We start from the raw sequence: 19,530 nt of genomic DNA on the forward strand, positions 1-19,530 counted from the left end.
GCGGTTTCTAAATAAGAGTCCCTTCCTATGCTTTCCTATTGAGCAGTGAATGGGATATCAACGAGATTCCTTTTTCTATGGCTTCCTTAATGTGTCTAGTATCACAAGACATAGTTTCAGGCTTTTATTTTGAAAAATGAGCGTGTACAACAACATTGTGTCAGTGTCCACCTGATGGCTCTTTGTGTATTTCTCGAGCAAAAGACAACAGGTAGCCATTTTTCCACCCGGTGTTACTGAAAAAAGCACCCACCAGTTGCACAAGTTCCAGCAGGTATATCTCTCTGGTCACCCCCAAAACCAATTATTCCTTTGGCCGCCTCTCCTTCCAGTTCTCTGCTGCCAATGACTGGAACGAACTACAAAAATCTCTGAAACTGGAAACACTTATCTCCCTCACTAGGAGGAGCAGCTCACAGATTACTGCACCTGTACATAGCCCATCTATAATTTAGCCCAAACAACTACCTCTCCCTCTACTGTATTTATTTAGCTCCTTTGCACCCCATTATTTATATCTCTACCTTGCACATTCTTCCACTGCAAATCTACCATCCCAGTGTTTTACTCGCCACATTGTATTTACTTCGCCACCATGGCATTTTTTTTTTGCCTTTAACTCCCTTATCTCACCTAATTTGCTCACATTGTATATAGCCTTATTTTTCTACTGTATTATTGACTGTATATTTGTTTTACTCCATGTATAACTATGTGTTGTTGTATGTGTCGAACTGCTTTGCTTTATCTTGGCCAGGTCGCAATTGTAAATGAGAACGGTGAAAGGTGAAATAAATAAAAATAAATGGTAGAGGAAAAGTATTTGACACTGTTAGCAAAGTAAAGGCCATATCTAGTTCTATTAACACATAGAGGAGTGATGAGAAGAGCTACTTGAGAAATGGCTCTATAATGACCACCAACACAAAAGCAAGATTTATCTTTTCCTTTCTTGCTCTGGCATTCATGAGCTGACGATGCTCCTGTTGGTTTAAAACAAGCAGATAATGACTGAAAAAGCAATGTCCCAAAGCAATATTCACCAAATGCTACTCAGATTTGTGTAGCTCATTTTTTTGAGGAGTTAAGCCAGAGCTAGTGATACAAGAAACAAAATGCCACGTTATACAGGTTGATTTATGAATGTTGTATCATGCACGCATGCATCAAGTGCATACCAATACTGCCTGCAAAACACCAGTCATGGTTGCTGTTACATAAACTGCCCGCGAGGTATCGCTGCAGAGCAGTATTCCTGCGCTGACACATCCAGAGAAAACATTGGAATCATTCTGTGTGATGCTGATGACAGAGAACCCAAGAAGGATACAGGATATATTTGCGAATAAAACTGAATGCACGGCGTTTTAAGTGTCCAACGTCAATCATATACGGATGAAATATTGTTGTTTGGAGGTCGACAATGGGGTAAGTATACCTGTCTAGGGAATGTTAGCTAGCAAGTAGTCTAGCTAGCTAAGCTAACTACAGTTTTGCTAGCTAGCTAGCTATTAATATTTACAGTGATTTTAGTTTTCATAGCTAACATTGTTGATAACATTGCCGTTTAAAGTTGCTGGCTGCCTGGCTTATGCAAGTCTTCCAATGTTTTAAAACTCGGAACCTTCTTACGTGCTACCCTTTCGTTTTGTAGGTAACGTTAGCTACCTAGCTAGTTGAAATACTATTAAATTACTAGATAGATGGCTAATGTCAGAAACCCTTGAAGTTCCAGAATGTAGTGATATGGCAGCCATATTGGTCAGGGAGATATCCAAAACAGTCTAAATTGAATAAACGACAGTAGAGGCATACTCCTGATTTTAGTTATGCAGAAAAATAAAAGGCATGTGATATCAAAAATGTTTTAATAGAATTATTGTCAAACTAAAATATTGTCATACGACTTGTATACGAATTTTCTGTATAAAACAAAGTCGTGGACTCAGTCACATGACTTCGACTCGAGTCTTGACTCAAGTAACAAATTTGATGACTTGGTAGAAAAGAAAATGACTCGACTTTGACCTGAGATTCATGAATTAAAATTATCTGGCCAGGTTTTGTAATGTTTTGTCACTCATTTTGTGGCACAGAGTATACGTGGATTGACTTCCACAAGCAGCCAGAGACAGTAGCCGCAGCATCGCCCTTGCAAAAAACCTGCAACAGATTGGCTAGTGAAACGCACACGCGGCACTCTGTTTGGACTAGCAAACTGTCAATCATCACAGGTCGGGTGAGCTAGCGAAGCGATTGATGATTTGCTGTGCAACTATACGATCGAGTGCAGCGCAAACGTCTAATTGTAGGAAGAGACGATTGCCATAATAAATAAATAAATATGCAGCTCCAAAAAAATGTGGTGATCAAGAATATTAACCCTTTACTTTGTAAACTTACCAGAAATGGGGCAACAATTATTATCATAGGCCTACTGGTGTTTTGGTATGTAACAATTGCTTGAAATTGGTAATTTACTTATGAAGCTGGCATTTGGAATTTGTTGTTAAAATGTATTATTGTGGCGAAGACGCACCATAGCCACCTGCGCGGATGTTCACTTGCGCTCTCCAAACGCCTGCCAGTGAAGAACGTTTTTTTCCGGGTGGGTATAATTTGTGGAACGTTCCAACAACTTCGTAAATAACAAGGTTGCCAACAAACAACGCGTACAATGTTGTATAGCGGCAGAATAAGATACCGGGTAGGGAGTGGGCTATTTCATTAAGTTTTTCACTCACCACGTTTTATTCCGAAAAATGTATGTCTGGTAGTCTATGGACAAACATTAAGAATAAGTTACGTGGTGAGTTGATGCCTATTCGGAAGCTAGTTAGCTAGGTGAATTGATCATGCTACTTTGTATGCGTTTGTTGGCAACCTTGTACTTTACGAAGTTTTTGTTACAGATTACTGTTGGAACGTTTTCACAAATTATACCCATCACGTTTTCCTGTTGTTGAAGCGTTTGCTGTTGCTTTCACACGTTGAAATGCATAGGCCCTATTAGGTAAATATATATTCCATCGAATACTAAAATAATTGCTAAAGTTTCATAATTCTATCCCCATACCGTTTATTGCAACACGTAGACATTTCTGTTTCTGGTTTGATAAACATACGATCGATACCATTTCATTTAGCCAAACATTCATGTGCACTATACGCATCGCGCGATGTGTATAGTGCATATGAACGTTCGTAAGACTCTTGAGGTAGAAGTAATGTTTATTTAATTAAATATATGGTTTCCTTTGTCCGTAATTCCCTGATTATGTCCGAGTTCCGTGTATCTGTGTCTTATGTCTGTCATGTTTGTTGTGCGTGAACAAGTGATTGTTCCATGAATGCATGGTGTTGAAATATCATGAATAATCATTAAGTCTGATTTAAGACGGATGTGGACATTTTCCTTTTACATTTTAGAACCAGTGTATTGGTTGTAATTGCTAATTGTATGGTCTTGGGTGCCAAGTGCTTATATAAGGTAGGTCTACCTGTTTGAGCTCCTGTTAGATTCGATTTGCTTTCTCAGGGGGAGGCTGTACAGTCTTGCCCTCTACCTGTGTCTGTTCAGGAAGGACAGGTTAAGCCTGATGCAGAGGCTATTGCCGGTGTATATTAGGTAAATCTAATTTGTATATTTTGTATGATATGGCGCTTTCACCATTGGATCACCAAGGTGTAAATAGGTCTACACTCTGAGCATGTTGAGTGTCTTCTGCTGATGTCACGCCCTTATGACTGCTGCAAGGTCCCTATTTTACAATTACATCATCAAAATGTGCTGTAGACAAAATAATCCAAAGGTATGTCTGGTAGACCCAATAAATAAAGATTTGTAGTTGAACAAGGTGTTGCATGTATAGTTTAATAAAAAATAAAAAAACTTGAGACTTGACTTCAAATTGTGACTGGAATTGACTTGCTCTTAGAATGCACGACTTGTACTTGACTCGAGTCTTGAACCCTTCTACTTGGGACTCGACTTGACACTTGCTTGTGACTCGAATAATAGTGACTTGGTTCCCCCTCTGATAAAATAGCTTCTAAAATGCATGTAAAATTATAAACTAGTATTTGAGGACATGTCTAGGCTATAAGTCAAAGCAAAAACAGTGACAGCCCTGTAAACTAACTATTACTTTTAATGGGAGTCTTGCTTGTTTTCAGACAGTGTGGGTGCTCATCTGAGCTGATCCTGCAGCTCTGATGACTGTGCTATGGTTATGTGTCTGTGATAATGCATATTACATGTGTCAATATCTGATCCCTACAAGACATCATAACATATCAACAATGCCTGAGTACCAATTCTCTATACCCATATCCTCATGCTTATGGTAGCTCACCTTTGTCTATAAAACAGGGAAGATCAACACTCACATGATCAAATACCAAAGCAATAAATGTCAATACAGCCATATTGACTGGATATAAAATATCCACTTTGTCCTTGAGGGAGTGTCAAGTGAGAGCGACCCCCCCCCCCCCCCCCTTTTCTCTTGAGGCTTGGCGGAACGTAGCCTAGTCCGTGTGTCTCTCGTCCTTCTGGTTCATGACTGACCATGTGTTGTGTGTCTTCCACAGATGTAGCCTGTGAGATGGAATATCATGAGAGACCTGCTTCTTTTCGCCAAGCCCGCCTCAACCCCTTTGACCGGGGGGAGGAGGAGGAGGGCGGACCCCCAGGGGGTAAAACCCCCCCTCAAGATGGTGAGTTTGACTGGCGCGTTGGATAGTAGCTTAGTTCATTGATGGGTCCCAGTATACATGTGAAATGAATTAACACCAGTGCTGAATGTGATTGCCATGTAATGAGAAGAGAATGCAGAGGCAGATTCTGTGTGTTTTGCTCATCTCAGCAAAGGCCTGGAGAATGGATGGGCAGACAACCTGATGACACTGCAGCAGTAGTGCAGTAGCCTGGTGTGAAGTCAGTTCATGTTGTCTGTGCAGCCAGGCTGCATCTGCAAGATTAGAGCTGCAACCTGTACCAGAGCAAGCATTGTCTGCAGAACTATAGTCTGCAAGAGATGAAACAATCTAGACATTTTGAAATGATGTGACTGACTGACTACAGCTGAACAACAGCATAGACTTAAAGAGGAAGAAGGCTGCTGTTTTTTCCATCTCTGTTGCTTAATATCTGATTTTAGTACCAATCTTGCAACAGCGCCCTAACCATTATGAGCTCTTCAACAACACCAACTGACCCTGGATCTGTAGTTGTGGGCCAAAAGTAATGAGAGGAACTGAGACAGGAGCATTAGGTAGTACTGTGGTTCAGAACGATTCCTGTAATCATATGCCTACACTTAGCTCAGTTCACTAGAACACTGCCTAGGCTTCAGCTGCATCTGTCTGCCTCTCCAGCTCTCTCTGGCAGCCAGCGACTCAGGATATCTTGTCTCTCGCTACCATGATGTCATCTGAGGTGTATGCAGGTACAAACAATATGCAGGCCTAGATAGGGAGATTAGCTATGGGTTTACTTGATACAGGCTAACTTGAGACTACCTGCTGAATGTTGTTTGTTTGAAATTATATGTTCTGGCTTTAGGTCTATCTGATGAACTAGTCAATTGTTAGACACCCAAAATGCTTCTTGCCGAGGGTAGACATCTGTTTGTGGTCCAGGCTAACTGTTGATGCAAATGTCATGTAGCATCTCTGTATTTTCATTATTTATATATATATATTTATATTTTTTTTATGATGATAGGAGTGGAATCTTGTCCCTCTGGATCTTTAGGCCTAATTGATCGGTTTCTTACTGTGTTGAGGCGTCTGTTACAGCCAAAAGTAAAAGCTTTGGGAAGCAGCTTTTAATCTAGAAGTGGTCTTTGGAGATGTAGAAGCTTAGAGTTTCAAAGAGGCTAGCCCTCAGCCAATATCTTGTACTGTGTACCCTGGCACAAAACCTCACAAAATGGCTTAAAGCCTCTCTCTGGTTCCTCTAAGGCTTTAAATATTTGATCCGTTTACATGCCCCCCAAGCTACCAGCACTCCCTTTGATTTAATGACTGAAGAGCTGAACTGTGTATGCTCTGGTGCTGAAATTGGGAGCCGAGCTAAACCAAGGAGAACTTTCTTTATCAGATTGTCAGAATGCTTTGATCTGTGTGATTAGTCTGATAATACAGAAACCCACATTTGAGTTGGTGTCAGAGAATAAAGCTCCTATCTGCCATGACTTGCCTTTGTACTATAATTCTAAGTTCTTTGTTGTCAAACCCTTTAATGAAGTAGCATAAACGTGTCCCAAATAATTTTACGAAGAAGAATAAGATTATTGCAAATCAGGGACGATAGCCTTTGTTAAATCCAATAGGTGAGGTGGAAATTGTGGGAGCGTAAACTAATGTCTGGCCCACAGCCGTACAGTGGGACTGTTAGGTTAACCATATCTTCCTGTTAATCTTGAGGCTGTATAGCCTTAAGTCTGTTACCTAGCAACCTTTAGCACTTCAAAGGCAGTAGTCCTTCCCTGTTTCCCTCTGGTTTTAAACAGAGCACGTATTTGTATAAAAACAGTATCTTGTGACTGCTTTATCCACTCAGAGGGTGAAACTCCTTTTAGACAAATGTGTGTTCTGTAAAAGGTTGTGTGTGTGTGTGTGAGAGAGAGAGAACGATGCTTACAGTACTTCTTGTTTGTCTTTCCTCAGAGCTGAGACCTGAGCTCTTCTCTGAGAGCCGAAGCCAGAGTTTGGACCGAGCCATGGACCTGGGACTGGCAGAGGACCACTTCTCTCGACCTGTCGTAAGGACAATCCTTATACGGCCATTTTGGATGTTGGTGAACCACTGACCAGTCGGTGTGGTTGCATGAAAAGTAATTCATATTGAAAACACGACTGTGATGGATACATTTGTCTATGTGCAGTTTAAATGGCAATCAGTATGTGCCCGTGTTTGCCCATGCATGGACTTACAGTGGGGCAAAAAAGTATTTAGTCAGCCACCAATTGTGCAAGTTCTCCCACTTAAAAAGATGAGAGGCCTGTAATTTTCATCATAGGTACACTTCAAATATGACAGACAAAATGAGAAAAAAAAATCCAGAAAATCACATTGTGGGATTTTTTAAAATTAATTTATTTGCAAATTATGATGGATGTCCCCGTGCAGAGCTCGTTTGTAGCGTTGGACATTGAGCAGCTAAAGATGGCCATAGAGGAGTGTAAGAGATTAATCCTGGAGCTGCCTGAGCATTCAGAGAGACAGAAGGACACTGTGGTCAAACTGATCCACCTACGCCTCAAACTACAGGAGCTCAAGGTAAGACCAGAGGGGAGGCTGGAGGGAAGTATTGAACTACCAAGAGACCATGAGTTAAGGGGGTAAGAAATTAGTCATGGGAGGTAGATGGCAGGAAGGTAGTTGTATTTACGTAGAAGAGTCGACCAACTTAAATTCTTTATTTATTTTTTTAACTGTTTTCAGAGCACTTGTGAACTGTGTATGCATGAAAACCATTCACAAATCATTCACTACCTCTTGAAATGTCAATACAATATTAGTGTGTAACATACAGTGCCTTCAGAAAGTGGTCACACCCCTTGACTTTTTCCACATTTTGTTGTTTTACAGCCTAAATTTTAAATTTATTAAATTGAGATGTTGTGTCACTGGCCTACACACAATACCCAATAATGTCAGTGGAATTATGTTTTTTAGAAATGTTTACAAATGAATTAAAAATGAAAAGCTGAAATGTCTTGAGTCCATAAGTATTCAACCCCTTTGTTATGGCAAGCCTAAATAAGTTCAGGAGTAAACATTTTCTTAACAAGTCACAAGTTGCATGGACTCAATAATAGTGTGCAATAATCGTGTTTAACATAATTGTTTTAAATGACTACCTTATCTCTGTACCCCAAACTCACAATTAACTGTAAGGTCCCTCCTCAGTCGAGCAATGAATTTCAAACACCGATTCAACCACAAAGACCAGGAAGGTTTTCCAATGCCTTGCAAAGAAGGGCACATATTGGTAAAAAAATAAATTAAAAAAAAGACATTGAAATATCCCTTTGAGCATGGTAAACTTATTAATTACACTTTGGATGGCATTTCAATACACTCAGTCACTACAATGATACAGGTGCCCTTCCTAACTCTGTTGCCGAGGAGGAAGGAGACCGCTCAGGGATTTCACCATTAGGCCAATGGTGACTTTAAAACAGTTACAGAGTTTAAAGGCTGTGATAGGAGTAAACTGAAGATGGATCAACAACATTGTAGCTACTCTACAGTACAAACCTAAATGCCAGAGTGAAAAGATGGAAGCCTGTACAGAATAAGAATATTCCAAAACATGCATCCTGTTTGCAGTAAGGCACTAAAGTAAAACTGCAAAAGATGTGGCTAAGAAATTGACTTCATGTCCAGAATACAAAGTGTTATGTTTGGGGCAAACACATCACTGAATACCCATCTATATATTTTCAATCATGGTGGTGGCTGCATCATGTTATGGATATGCTTGTCATTGGCAAGGACTAGTGAGTTTTATTCAGGATAAAAATAAACGCTATAGAGCTAAGCACAGGCAATATCCTAGAGGAAAACCTTGTTCAGTCTGCTTTCCAACAGACTCTGGGAGACAAATTCACCTTTCAGCTGGATAATAACCTAACACACAAGGCTAAATATACACTGGATTAGCTTACCAAGATGACATTGAATGTTCCTGAGTGGCCTAGTTAGATTTAAGCTGATTTAAGTCAAAACTATGGCAAGACTTGAAAATGGCTGTCTAGCGATGATCAATAACCAACTTTATAGAGCTTGAAGAATTTTAAAAGATTGTACAATCCAGGTTGCAAAGTGCTTAGACTTACCCGAAAAGACTCACAGCTGTCATCACTGCAAAAGGTGATTCTAACATGTATTGACTCAGGGGTCTGAATACTTATGTAAATGAGATATTTCTGTATTTCGGTTTTCAAAATATTTGCAAAACTTTGTAAAAGCATGTTTTCACTTTCTCATTATGGGGTATTGTCTTTAGATGGGTGAGAGAGGAGAAATCAATTTAATACATTTTTCATTCAGGCTGTAACAACAAAATGTGGATTAAGGGGTATGAATACCTTCTGAAGGCACTGTAAGTCTTGTTTTGGTCTTCGTGTCCCTGTTTCCTCATTTTATGTCAGACTCTCTCTGTGGTTGTGTCACATCTAACTTAAAAAAGAACATGTGAAACCACCCCTTATAGCTCATGAAGTGTCTGGATTCTGCTGGGATTGCCTGAATTGTTTTAAATATGGGTTGTTTTGGTGTCATTCACACACTGAGAATGAGTGGGTTGAAAGTGCTGCAGTGAACTCGTTCAGTTGATTAATAACAGACTGTAGTGTAGGCCTCTGACACAATGCTGTGCTCTTGTGCTGGGTTCTGATTGGCTCTGCTCCTTGTCTCTCAACAGGACCCTGAAGAGGATGAGCCAAACCTGAGGGTGCTGTTGGAGCATCGTTTCTCCAAGGAGAAGAGCAAGAGTGTGAAACAGACGTGTGACAAGTGCAGCACTATCATCTGGGGCCTCATCCAGACCTGGTACACCTGCACAGGTAAGAGTGCATTAAAACTAAGCCAAAATGTTCTCAGTGGTAAAACCTCATGGACACTGAACGGTTGCAGCTGTATGGCTGAATTTGGGTAAACATATAAAAGAGAGAGCATTGCTAAGCAACCAAAACTGAATAGCGCTCAGTTGCTAGGCAACACTGCCCTCTTGAGGCCTTCTATTGGTCGACGTTGGCCCTGATGAATTAATTGAGTTGGAGAGAGAGATTGAATGAATTGGTGTACTGTATGGCCAACTTTCTCTCCAAAATCTTAAGTCATATATTGAATTTTAAAACCGTAGTTAGCTGTTGACTAATCTCTGTCTCCCTGTTCCTCTCGCAGGTTGTTACTACCGTTGCCATAGCAAGTGCTTGAACCTCATCAACAAGCCCTGTGTGAGGTCAAAGGTCAGCCACAAGTCAGAGTATGAGCTCAGCATCTGCCCAGAGATCGGGCTGGACCGGCAGGACTACCGCTGTGCCGAGTGCCGCACGCCTGTGTCACTAAGTGAGTGTTCAGCCTTTATGAGACTGACTTGATAGCCAATTAGCAGTCAGCACAAATTGAAATATATGAGCATGATGTCTATGGACCCTTGTTGTTTTAACACAATCACAGTTATAAAAGCAATGCCTAACCTCTGGGTCAATTGCCTGTGTGGACATTCTTCTCCTCTCACAGACTGTGACTAAACATACTGTACTGTACAAGATAAACCTGGAGCCCAATAAGTCTTAGTGTTCCTCTGTGGGGATCTAAAGAGATTTAGCTAGAGCATTTACTACAACTCAGCATAGCTGAGAATGACTATCTCATTAAGCATTTAATTATGTTGTGATTAGGAAAATATTTGTTCTGTTGTGTGACAGTGTTAGTTGCATGATCAGTGAGTTGTGTGTGTGACTGTGAGAGTTGCATGATCAGTGAGTTGTGTGGCGTGGTGTTATAATCACTCACGGAGCCCCATGCTGCACTGTGTTGTCCTGTAGGGGGCGTGCCAAGCGAGGCCAGGCAGTGTGACTACACGGGCCAGTACTACTGCAGCACCTGCCACTGGAATGACACCGCTGTCATCCCTGCACGCGTCATCCACAACTGGGAGTTTGAGCCACGCAAGGTACCAAAGAGAGATGCTAATAGCACACTGTTTTTCACACAGCGAGGCACTTCAACAAACTCTACATTATATTACATGATGAGCAGCTGGTAAGAGAATGCACCGCTGTTTCCTTTGGTGACCGTGTAATGGATAAAAATCACTGAAGAACCAGGCCTGAAGCCAGGAATAATAATGTTGAGAGCATAGAACCCTATCACAGTGAATCACATGGAGACAGAACACATTAAAACACTGTTTTCTTAATGTCTGTGTTTGACTATTTGCATTCTGTGCAGTTCTATCTCTAACAGTGTCCCCTGCTCTCTGGTCAGGTATGTCGTTCCTCCATGCGTTACCTGGCCCTGATGTTACCTCGGCCTGTATTGAAACTGAGGGAGATCAACCCACTGCTCTTCAACTTTGTGGAGGAACTAGTGGAGATCAGGGTAGGTGACATATCAGCAACAGGGATTATTTTTGTGCCATAAATTCATTGAAATGTGTTTTTGTCTTTTTGTACAGTTTTTGGTTTGCCCTCTATTTCCACTCCATATAAACTGGGATGAAGTCTGGGTTTGCTATAGAACTTGTTTTGGGAGCTCTTCCTTGTCTGTACTATCAAACAGTAGACCAGGCTTTTGTTTTCAGGAGATTCTCACCAGTCAGCAATTCAATTTGTGCCAGTGTGTTTTGTGGTGAGGGATTAGAATACTGAGGGAGGTAGACAGCTGTTTCTGTCATTGGGCAGATTGTTGGGCCAGAGAAGGAAAAACACTTGCTTATGGTATATATAAAAAAAATAGTTCCATGAAATTAGAAATATGGGGTGGGGTGCACATTCAAAAGTGATTTCCCAAAGAACATGTTGTCTGACATTGGCCCATGGAATCAGGGTGTGACTGATGGCTTGTGTCTGAATGTGTTCCTCCCTGCAGAAGCTCCGTCAGGACATCCTACTGATGAAGCCCTACTTCATCACCTGTAAGGAGGCCATGGAGGCACGGCTGCTACTGCAGGTCAGCAACATCCCCGCAATATCAACACATCATCCCAACACCCCCACAACATCATAAAGGGCATTGCATTTGTGTCCAGTGCCTTGCATAAAGGTCTTGCAGCAGTATTTATTTTTAAACAACCCAGAGGAACCAATTTTTGCTGAGGTCATGGCTGATAGTATGGGCTGCAACAGCGCCACCCTCTGGCCTTTTATTAATAACATACTGATATAAGAATCAAATCAAGTTTAAATTATCACATGCTTCGTAAACAACAGATGTAGACTAAGTAAAATGCTTACTTATGGGCCCTTCCCAACAATGCAGAATACAATAAAGAAAAATAAATAAATATATATATATACACACTCTACCAGTCAAAAGTTTTAGAACACCTACTCATTCAAAGGTTTTTCTTTATTTTTACTATTTTCTACATTGTAGAATAATAGTGAAGACATCAAAACTATGAAATAGTACATATGGAATCATGTAGTAACCAAAGTGTTATATAATATGTATTTATTTGTTTTTGAGATTGTTCAAATAGCCACCCTTTGCCTTGATGACAACATTGCACACTCTTGGCATTCTCTCAACCAGCTTGACCTGGAATGCTTATCCAACAGTCTTGAAGGAGTTCCCACATATGCTGAGCATTTGTCTGCTGCTTTTCCTTCACTCTGCAGTCCGACTCATCCAAAACCAGCTCAATATGGTTGAGGTCAGGGGGGTGTGGATGCCAGGTCATCTGATGCAGCACTCTATCACTCTAATTATTGGTCAAGCAGTCCTTACACAGCCTGAAGAGTCATTGTCCTGTTGTAAAACAAATGATCGTCTCACTGAGCCCAAACCAGATGGGATGGTGTATCGCTGCAGAATGCTGTGATAGTCATGCTGGTTAAGTGTGCCTTGAATTCTAAATAAATCACAGACTGTGTCACCAGCAAAGCACCTCCACCTCCTCCTCCTCCATGCTTTACGGTGGGAAATGCATATGCGGAGATCATCCGTTCACCCACACCACGTCTCACAAAGACACGGCGGTTAGGACCAATAATCTCAATTTGGACTCATCAGACCAAAGTACACATTTTTACCGGTCTATTTTCCATTGCTTGTGTTTCTTGGCCCAAGCAAGTCTCTTCTTCTTTTCGGTGTCCTTTAGTAGTGGTTTCTTTGTCGAAATTCGACCATGAAGGCCTGATTCACGCAGTCTCCTCTGAACAGTTGATGTTGACGTTACTTGAACTCTGAAGCATTTATTTTGGCTGGTAATGAAATGATCCTCAGTGTCTTCCATTCCTGTGGCGTTCCTCATGAGAGCCAGTTTCATCATAGCGCTTCATGGGTTTTGTGACTGCAATTGAAGAAACTTTCAAAGTTCTTGAAATGTTCTGTATTGACTGCCCTTCATGTCTTAAGTAATGAACTGTCATTTCTCTTTGCTTATTTGAGCTGTTCTTGCCATAATATAGACTTGTTTTTTTTTTACCAAATATGGCTGTTTTCTGTATACCTTGTCACATGCATTCCAGGTCATGGTCACCTCATGAAGCTGGTTTAGAGAATGCCAAGAATGTGCAAAGCTGTCAAGGCAAAGGGTGGCTATTTGAAGAATCTCAAATATTAAATATATTTGGATTTTTTTAACCCTTTTTGGGTACTACATGATTCCATATGTGTTATTTCATGGTTTTGATGTCTTCACTATTATTCTACAAAGTAGAAAAAAATAAAGAAAAACCCTTGAATAAGTAGGTGTGTCCAAACTTTTGACTGGTAATGTACATGTTTTTAATAATAGAGAAAAAACTATTAACACAAGGAATAAGTGCACGATGAGCAATTATAGATTGGCTATAAATACTGAACAAAAACATCAAGGGAACATGTAAAGTGTTCCCATGTTTCATGATCCCAGAAATTGTCCATGTGCACAAAAAGCATATTTCTCTCAAATGCTTTGCACAAATGTGTTAGTGAGTATTTCTTTTTTGCCAAGTTAATCCATCCACCTGACCGGTGTGGCATTATCAAGAAGCTGATTATTACACAGGTGCACCTTGTGCTGGCGATGATAAAAGGCCACTTTAAAATGTGCAGTTTTGTCACAAAACACAATGCCACAGATGTCTCAAGTTTTGAGGGAGTGTGCAGTTGGCATGCTGACAGCAGGAATGTCACCCCAGAGCTGTTGCCAGAGAATTTAATGTTAATTTCTCTACAATAAGCCATCGTTTTAGAGAATATGTCCAACTGGCCTCACAACTGCAGACCACATGTAACTTCGCCAGCCCTGGACCTCCATCTGCGCGATCATCTGAGACCAGCCATCCAGACAACTGATGAAACTGTGGGTTTGCACAACTGAAGAATTTCTGCACAAACTCTCATGAAACCATCTCAGGGAAGCTCACCTGTGTGCTCGCCGTCTTCACCGGGTTCTTGACCTGATTGCAGTTTGGCATCGTAACCGACTTCGATAGCCACTGGCATGCTGGAGAAGTGTGCTCTTCACAGATGAATCCCGGTTTCAACTGTACCGGGCAGATTGCAGACAGTGTGTATGGTGTCGATTGGGTGAGTGGTTTGCTGGTGGGATTATGGTATGGGAAGGCATAAGCTATGGACAACATTTTCCAGTTCTTCATGGCCTGCATACTCACCAGACATTGAGCCTGTTTGGGATGCTCTGGTATGACGTGTACAACAGCATGTTCCAGTTCCTGCCAATATCCAATGTTTTTCGCACAGCCATGAACTGATTTCTTTATGTACTTTAACTCAGTAAAACATTTGAAATTGTTGCATTTTGTGTTTTTATATTTTTGTTCAGTGTAATATGGATTACAGAGTCGATGTTCAAGGGTACGGAGAAATGGAAGTAGATATGTACATATAAACTCAACAGAAAAAGAAACGTCCTCTCACTGTCAACTGGTGTTTATTTTCAGCGAACTTAACATGTAAATATTTATATGAACATGAGATTCAAAAACTGAGACATAAACTGAACAAGTTCCACTGACATGTGACTAACAGAAATGGAAAAATGTGTCCCTGAACAAAGAGGGATCAAAATCAAAAGTAACAGTCACTATCTGGTGTGGCCACCAGCTGCATTAAGTACTGCAGTGCATCTCCTCCTCATGGACTGCACCAGATTTGCCAGTTCTTGCTGTGAGATGTTAACTCAGTCTTCCACCAAGGCACTTGCAATTTCCCAGACATTGCTGGGGGAGGGGAATGGCCCTAGCCCTCACCCTCCGATCCAACAGGTCCCAGATGTGCTCAATGGGATTGAGATACAGGCTCTTCGCTGGCCATGGCAGAACACTGACATTCCTGTTTTGCAGAAAATCACTCACAGAATGAGCAGTATGGCTGGTTGCATTGCCATGCTGGAGGGTCATGTCAGGATGAGCCTGCAGGAAGGGTACCACATGAGGAAGGAGGATGTCTTCCCTGTAACGCACAGCATTGAGATTGCCTGCAATGACAACAAGCTCAGTCCGATGATGCTGTGACACACCGCCCCAGACCGTGACGACCCTCCACCCCCAAATCGATCCCGCTCCAGAGTACAGGCCTCGGTTTAACACTCATTTCTTCGAAGATAAACATGAATCCGACCATCACCCCTGGTGAGATAAAACCGCGACTCGTCAGTGAAGAGCACTTTTTGCCAGTCCTGTCTGGTTCAGCGATGGTGTCCGTCCTGTCTCCCTGTAGTGCTGTCTTAGGCGTCTCACAGTACTGACATGGCAATTTATTACCCTGGCCACGTCTGCAGTCCTCATGCATCCTTGCAGCATGCCTAAGGCACGTTCACGCAGATGTACAGGGACCCTGGGCATCTTTCTTTAGTGTTTTTCAGTCAGTAGAAAGGTCTCTTAAGTGTCCTAAGTTTTCAGAACTGTGACCTTAAATTGCCTACCGTCTGTAAGCTGTTAGTGTCTTAACGACTGTTCCACAGGTGCATGTTCATTAATTGTTTATGGTTCATTGAGCAAGAATGGGAAACATTGTATAAACCCTTTTACAATGAAGATATGTGAAGTTATTTGGACTTTTACAAATGACCGTTGAAAGACAGGGTCCTGAAAAAGGGAAGTTTTTTTTGTTGCTGAGTTTAGGTAGGGGTAATGGTCTTGGTAATGCTAGGCCACAAATGTCAATATGCAAGTTATGTGAGTTAATGGGTGACCTCGATGTTACACAGCTACTGTACATTCTGACATGCATACAGTCGTATGTAGGCTTAGTTGTGAGCAGTTATGGTATATGATACATACAGCACCAGAGGAGATTATTCTAGTTCATATGTAAATGTAAAAATAAATGTAAAAGTGTTAGAAAATATTGTCCCAAGTAAGGGTTTGTTTTTACAGTGAAAGGGGCTCAAATTTCACACAATGCTTTTAGTTATTACATTCCGTTAATTAACATTCAGTTGGTCAGTTAACCTAATTGAATTGATATGGAAATGTCTCTCTCTCGCTCTCTCGCTCTCGCGCTCTCTCGCTCTCTCGCTCTCTCATTCAAGCTGCTTTATTGGCATAAAAAACATTGTGTCAATATTGCCAAAGCAACAATGTATACAATATACATTGTAACTAAATAATAATATAAAATTGTAGTAAATAATAATACAAAAATAATAACAATAAAATGGTAACAGTCTACAGTAAACATTAATAATTATAGTAATCACAATAATAGTAATAATAAGTAAGTTACTGTTTACTATGCAGATGTTATTATTCATCTCTCATTATTATTCTCTCTCTCTCTCTCTCTCTCATATTCATATATAACACACACAGTGCCTTGCGAAAGTATTCGGCCCCCTTGAACTTTGCGACCTTTTGCCACATTTCAGGCTTCAAACATAAAGATATAAAACAATTTTTTTTTGTGAAGAATCAACAACAAGTGGGACACAATCATGAAGTGGAACGACATTTGACTATCACAGTGCAGGTGCATTTATACGGAGACTTGATTACACACAGGTGGATTGTATTTATCATCATTAGTCATTTAGGTCAACATTGGATCATTCAGAGATCCTCACTGAACTTCTGGAGAGAGTTTGCTGCACTGAAAGTAAAGGGGCTGAATAATTTTGCACGCCCAATTTTTCAGTTTTTGATTTGTTAAAAAAGTTTGAAATATCCAATAAATGTCGTTCCACTTCATGATTGTGTCCCACTTGTTGTTGATTCTTCACAAAAAAATACAGTTTTATATCTTTATGTTTGAAGCCTGAAATGTGGCAAAAGGTCGCAAAGTTCAAGGGGGCAGAATACTTTCGCAAGGCACTGTATATATATTTTATTTATTTGAATGTCCCTTCTCCTCTTAGCTCCATGATCGCCAGCACTTTGTGGAGAACAATGACATGTACTCTCTGCAGGATTTGATTGACATCTCTAGTGGCAGACTCAGCTGCTCTCTCACAGAGATCCACACTACCTTTGCCAAGCACATCAAACTGGACTGTGACGTGAGTTGTATACAGTACTTGTCTGTCACAAAGTTGAGGAAGAACCCGACTCATTCTGGGGAGAACCAATGGAGCAGGCAGATGTTTTACTGAGCTGTAGAGACCTGTGATACTGACCTGTGCCCTGTCTATTGCCCTCTCCAGCGGTGCCAAGCCAAAGGCTTTATGTGTGAGCTGTGTAAGGAGGGAGACATCCTGTTCCCGTTTGACAGCCACACCTCAGTGTGTCACGACTGCTCTGCTGTCTTCCACAGGTCAGTCCCTTATCTGTGGACACCAGAGGAGGCTGATGGGAGGAGCTATAGGAAGACGAGCCCATTGTAATGAATGGAACACATCATACATATGGAAACCACATGTTCGACTCTGTTGCACTTATTCCATTCCAGCCATTACATTGAGCCATTCCTCCTATAGCGCCTCCCACCAGCCTCCACTGGCAGACACGTTTATAAGACATATGTAGTGTTCATCTATAATATCAGTGATTGGCTGACACTTGGCTATTTCCTGTGTGCTGTTTCTCTTTAGGGACTGTTTCTATGACAATTCCACAACTTGCCCGAAATGTGCCCGGATGACCGAACGCAAGCACGACGATCCGCCGTATCCGAGAGACACGTAGCCCTGTCCATCTAACCCTGTCCATCTGTCACTGTGACTGACCACCTGTAGGAGCGACCATGGCACTTTTTCTTATGTTGAGGACCATCAAGACATTTTTCTGACACAAACATGACTAGCTTTCCCTCTTGCTCTCTCTCTCTTTTTTTGTGGGGATGTTTTCAAGTTACTTTGTTCCAGTTCAGTGGACTACGGAAGATGGTAGCAAGATACTAGTTTTATATGATCCGGTAATGAAGTGTTATACTCTGAGACTGGCTGCATTGCATAGCCCACAGAAACACTAAGCCAATGTTGTTCAGTATGTGTGTTACTGTGTGGGAGTACTGTATGGGCATCATGTTGCAGGCATGAATTGCAATAACTGTCTTTACCTCTTAACAATCTATATCTTTAACTACCCTGAAGTAGGTGTTAAATTCCAAATTCACCTTAACAAATCAATTTAACAACAACTACCATTCACCTACAGGCCTTAACTGGCATTGATAAGAGCCAGGTATTTCTAGTGAGGTTAGGTCATAGTTCTTCAAAACTACTTCCCTAGGGGCATGAGGTATTTCACCCCCCTGTTGTGAAACAATGTGTTACGTGATGGACAAGGACACTCAAATTGGTTTTGATTATTTGTTTGAACACCACAAAAATGATTTGCCTGAAACACTTGAGAAGAGAACATGTGGTTTTATGTTATGTCTTAGGGAACTTTAACGCAGTACTTTTTTACAGTATAATTATTGGGCAGTCATGTAAACAATGTCAAGAGGGTAATGTCAAGGAGAGCTCATTATGATGTGCTGATTAACTATATCTTAATTTGACATTGTGTACTGAAATGTTTGGAAATCTAGTTGAACACTGCATTTACCCATTGATCAAGTCATCTATTTAACAGTATTGTTGTGGGGTGGTTTGCAGCCCGCCTCAAAGTATGGCACATTCCTTGAGCTGACCAATGATACTTCTGGACACATGAGCGTGTAAATGTTAATGTTGACAAATTATTTGTTTTAAAATAATGCGTGTTTGGCCGTGTTATGTTTTCCTCTGCATAATGTTCTTGATAACATGCAAGTGTAATGTTCCATGTGTTAGTGAAAATCCAGATATAAACATGAATTGTAAGGTCATGTGACATTAAGCATGAATAATGTATTATTGAATTCTGTTGTGAGGAGTTGTTTTAGCTGACACTGGCAGCCTTTGCCAATGTAGCCCTTGGCTCCAGGCCTGTGGCAGAGGCTAATGCAAATATTACTATGTGCCGTGGCCATACTAAATGCTGTTTTGAACAGTGTACCAACAGTAAACTGTATATAAAGATTGTTTCTGCCTGATCATCGTGGAAAATGTGACCAGTGAATGAAGAGATTCAATTATCTGTCCCGGGTTACCCTGGTGGCAGGAGTTTGGGCAGGTGTGCGTTCGTTTTGGAACCGGGCTGCCTCCTTGGGGTGAGCCAGGTGCCCCCCACCTCCGTGGTTCAAAGCCCACGGTGAAGTAGGCTCCAAAGAAAAGTGACATAGCCTCGGCTAGATCAAGCACGTGGAGTAAAGAGTATGATTCGGTATTTTCACATGCACAAGTGATTTAAATTTTTTTTTAAAAATGCTTTATCTGCCTTCCCATCCCAATGAAAACTAGTTCGAAAATTCGAACATATGTGTTATGGACAGGAAATGTACATTTATGGACCTTGCTACCTTGTTGACAA

The 19,530-nt window shown here is 41.1% G+C and overlaps 1 protein-coding gene across 8 annotated transcripts; it reads left to right on the top strand.

Annotated features, from left to right (window-relative positions):
• The first annotated feature begins 1,237 nt into the window (after nt 1–1,237).
• On the top strand, nt 1,238–19,150 carry LOC110506601 (differentially expressed in FDCP 8 homolog). 8 transcript variants are annotated; one of them, XM_021586332.3, is made up of 12 exons: nt 1,238–1,428; nt 4,594–4,719; nt 6,676–6,770; nt 7,139–7,288; nt 9,441–9,582; nt 9,923–10,087; nt 10,570–10,697; nt 11,012–11,125; nt 11,615–11,695; nt 17,103–17,192; nt 17,337–17,446; nt 17,724–19,150. In XM_021586332.3, the coding sequence occupies exons 1-12, from the start codon at nt 1,356–1,358 to the stop codon at nt 17,815–17,817; spliced, it is 1,368 nt and encodes a 455-aa protein (XP_021442007.3). In that variant the 5' UTR covers nt 1,238–1,355; the 3' UTR covers nt 17,818–19,150. The 8 variants fall into 8 exon arrangements, with proteins under 8 accessions (XP_021442007.3, XP_021442004.3, XP_090078544.1 ...); XM_021586329.3 differs by having other exon boundaries at nt 1,241–1,428; nt 17,052–17,192; XM_090222418.1 differs by having other exon boundaries at nt 1,249–1,428; nt 6,676–6,842; nt 17,052–17,192.
• Nucleotides 19,151–19,530: the final 380 nt, after the last annotated feature.

The sequence above is a fragment of the Oncorhynchus mykiss genome, chromosome 26, assembly GCF_057628025.1.
Source record: "Oncorhynchus mykiss isolate SJ-2025 chromosome 26, ASM5762802v1, whole genome shotgun sequence".
Taxonomy (NCBI): Eukaryota; Metazoa; Chordata; class Actinopteri; order Salmoniformes; family Salmonidae; genus Oncorhynchus; species Oncorhynchus mykiss.

Excerpts from the sequence above, each read along its gene's own strand:
- LOC110506601 (XM_021586329.3), top strand. The coding sequence starts at position 1,356 with ATGCACGGCGTTTTAAGTGTCCAACGTCAATCATATACGGATGAAATA. Across the intron at positions 11,126-11,614 it reads AGGAACTAGTGGAGATCAGG|AAGCTCCGTCAGGACATCCT; the intron begins GTAGGTGACATA and ends TCCTCCCTGCAG. Across the intron at positions 17,447-17,723 it reads TGCTCTGCTGTCTTCCACAG|GGACTGTTTCTATGACAATT; the intron begins GTCAGTCCCTTA and ends GTTTCTCTTTAG.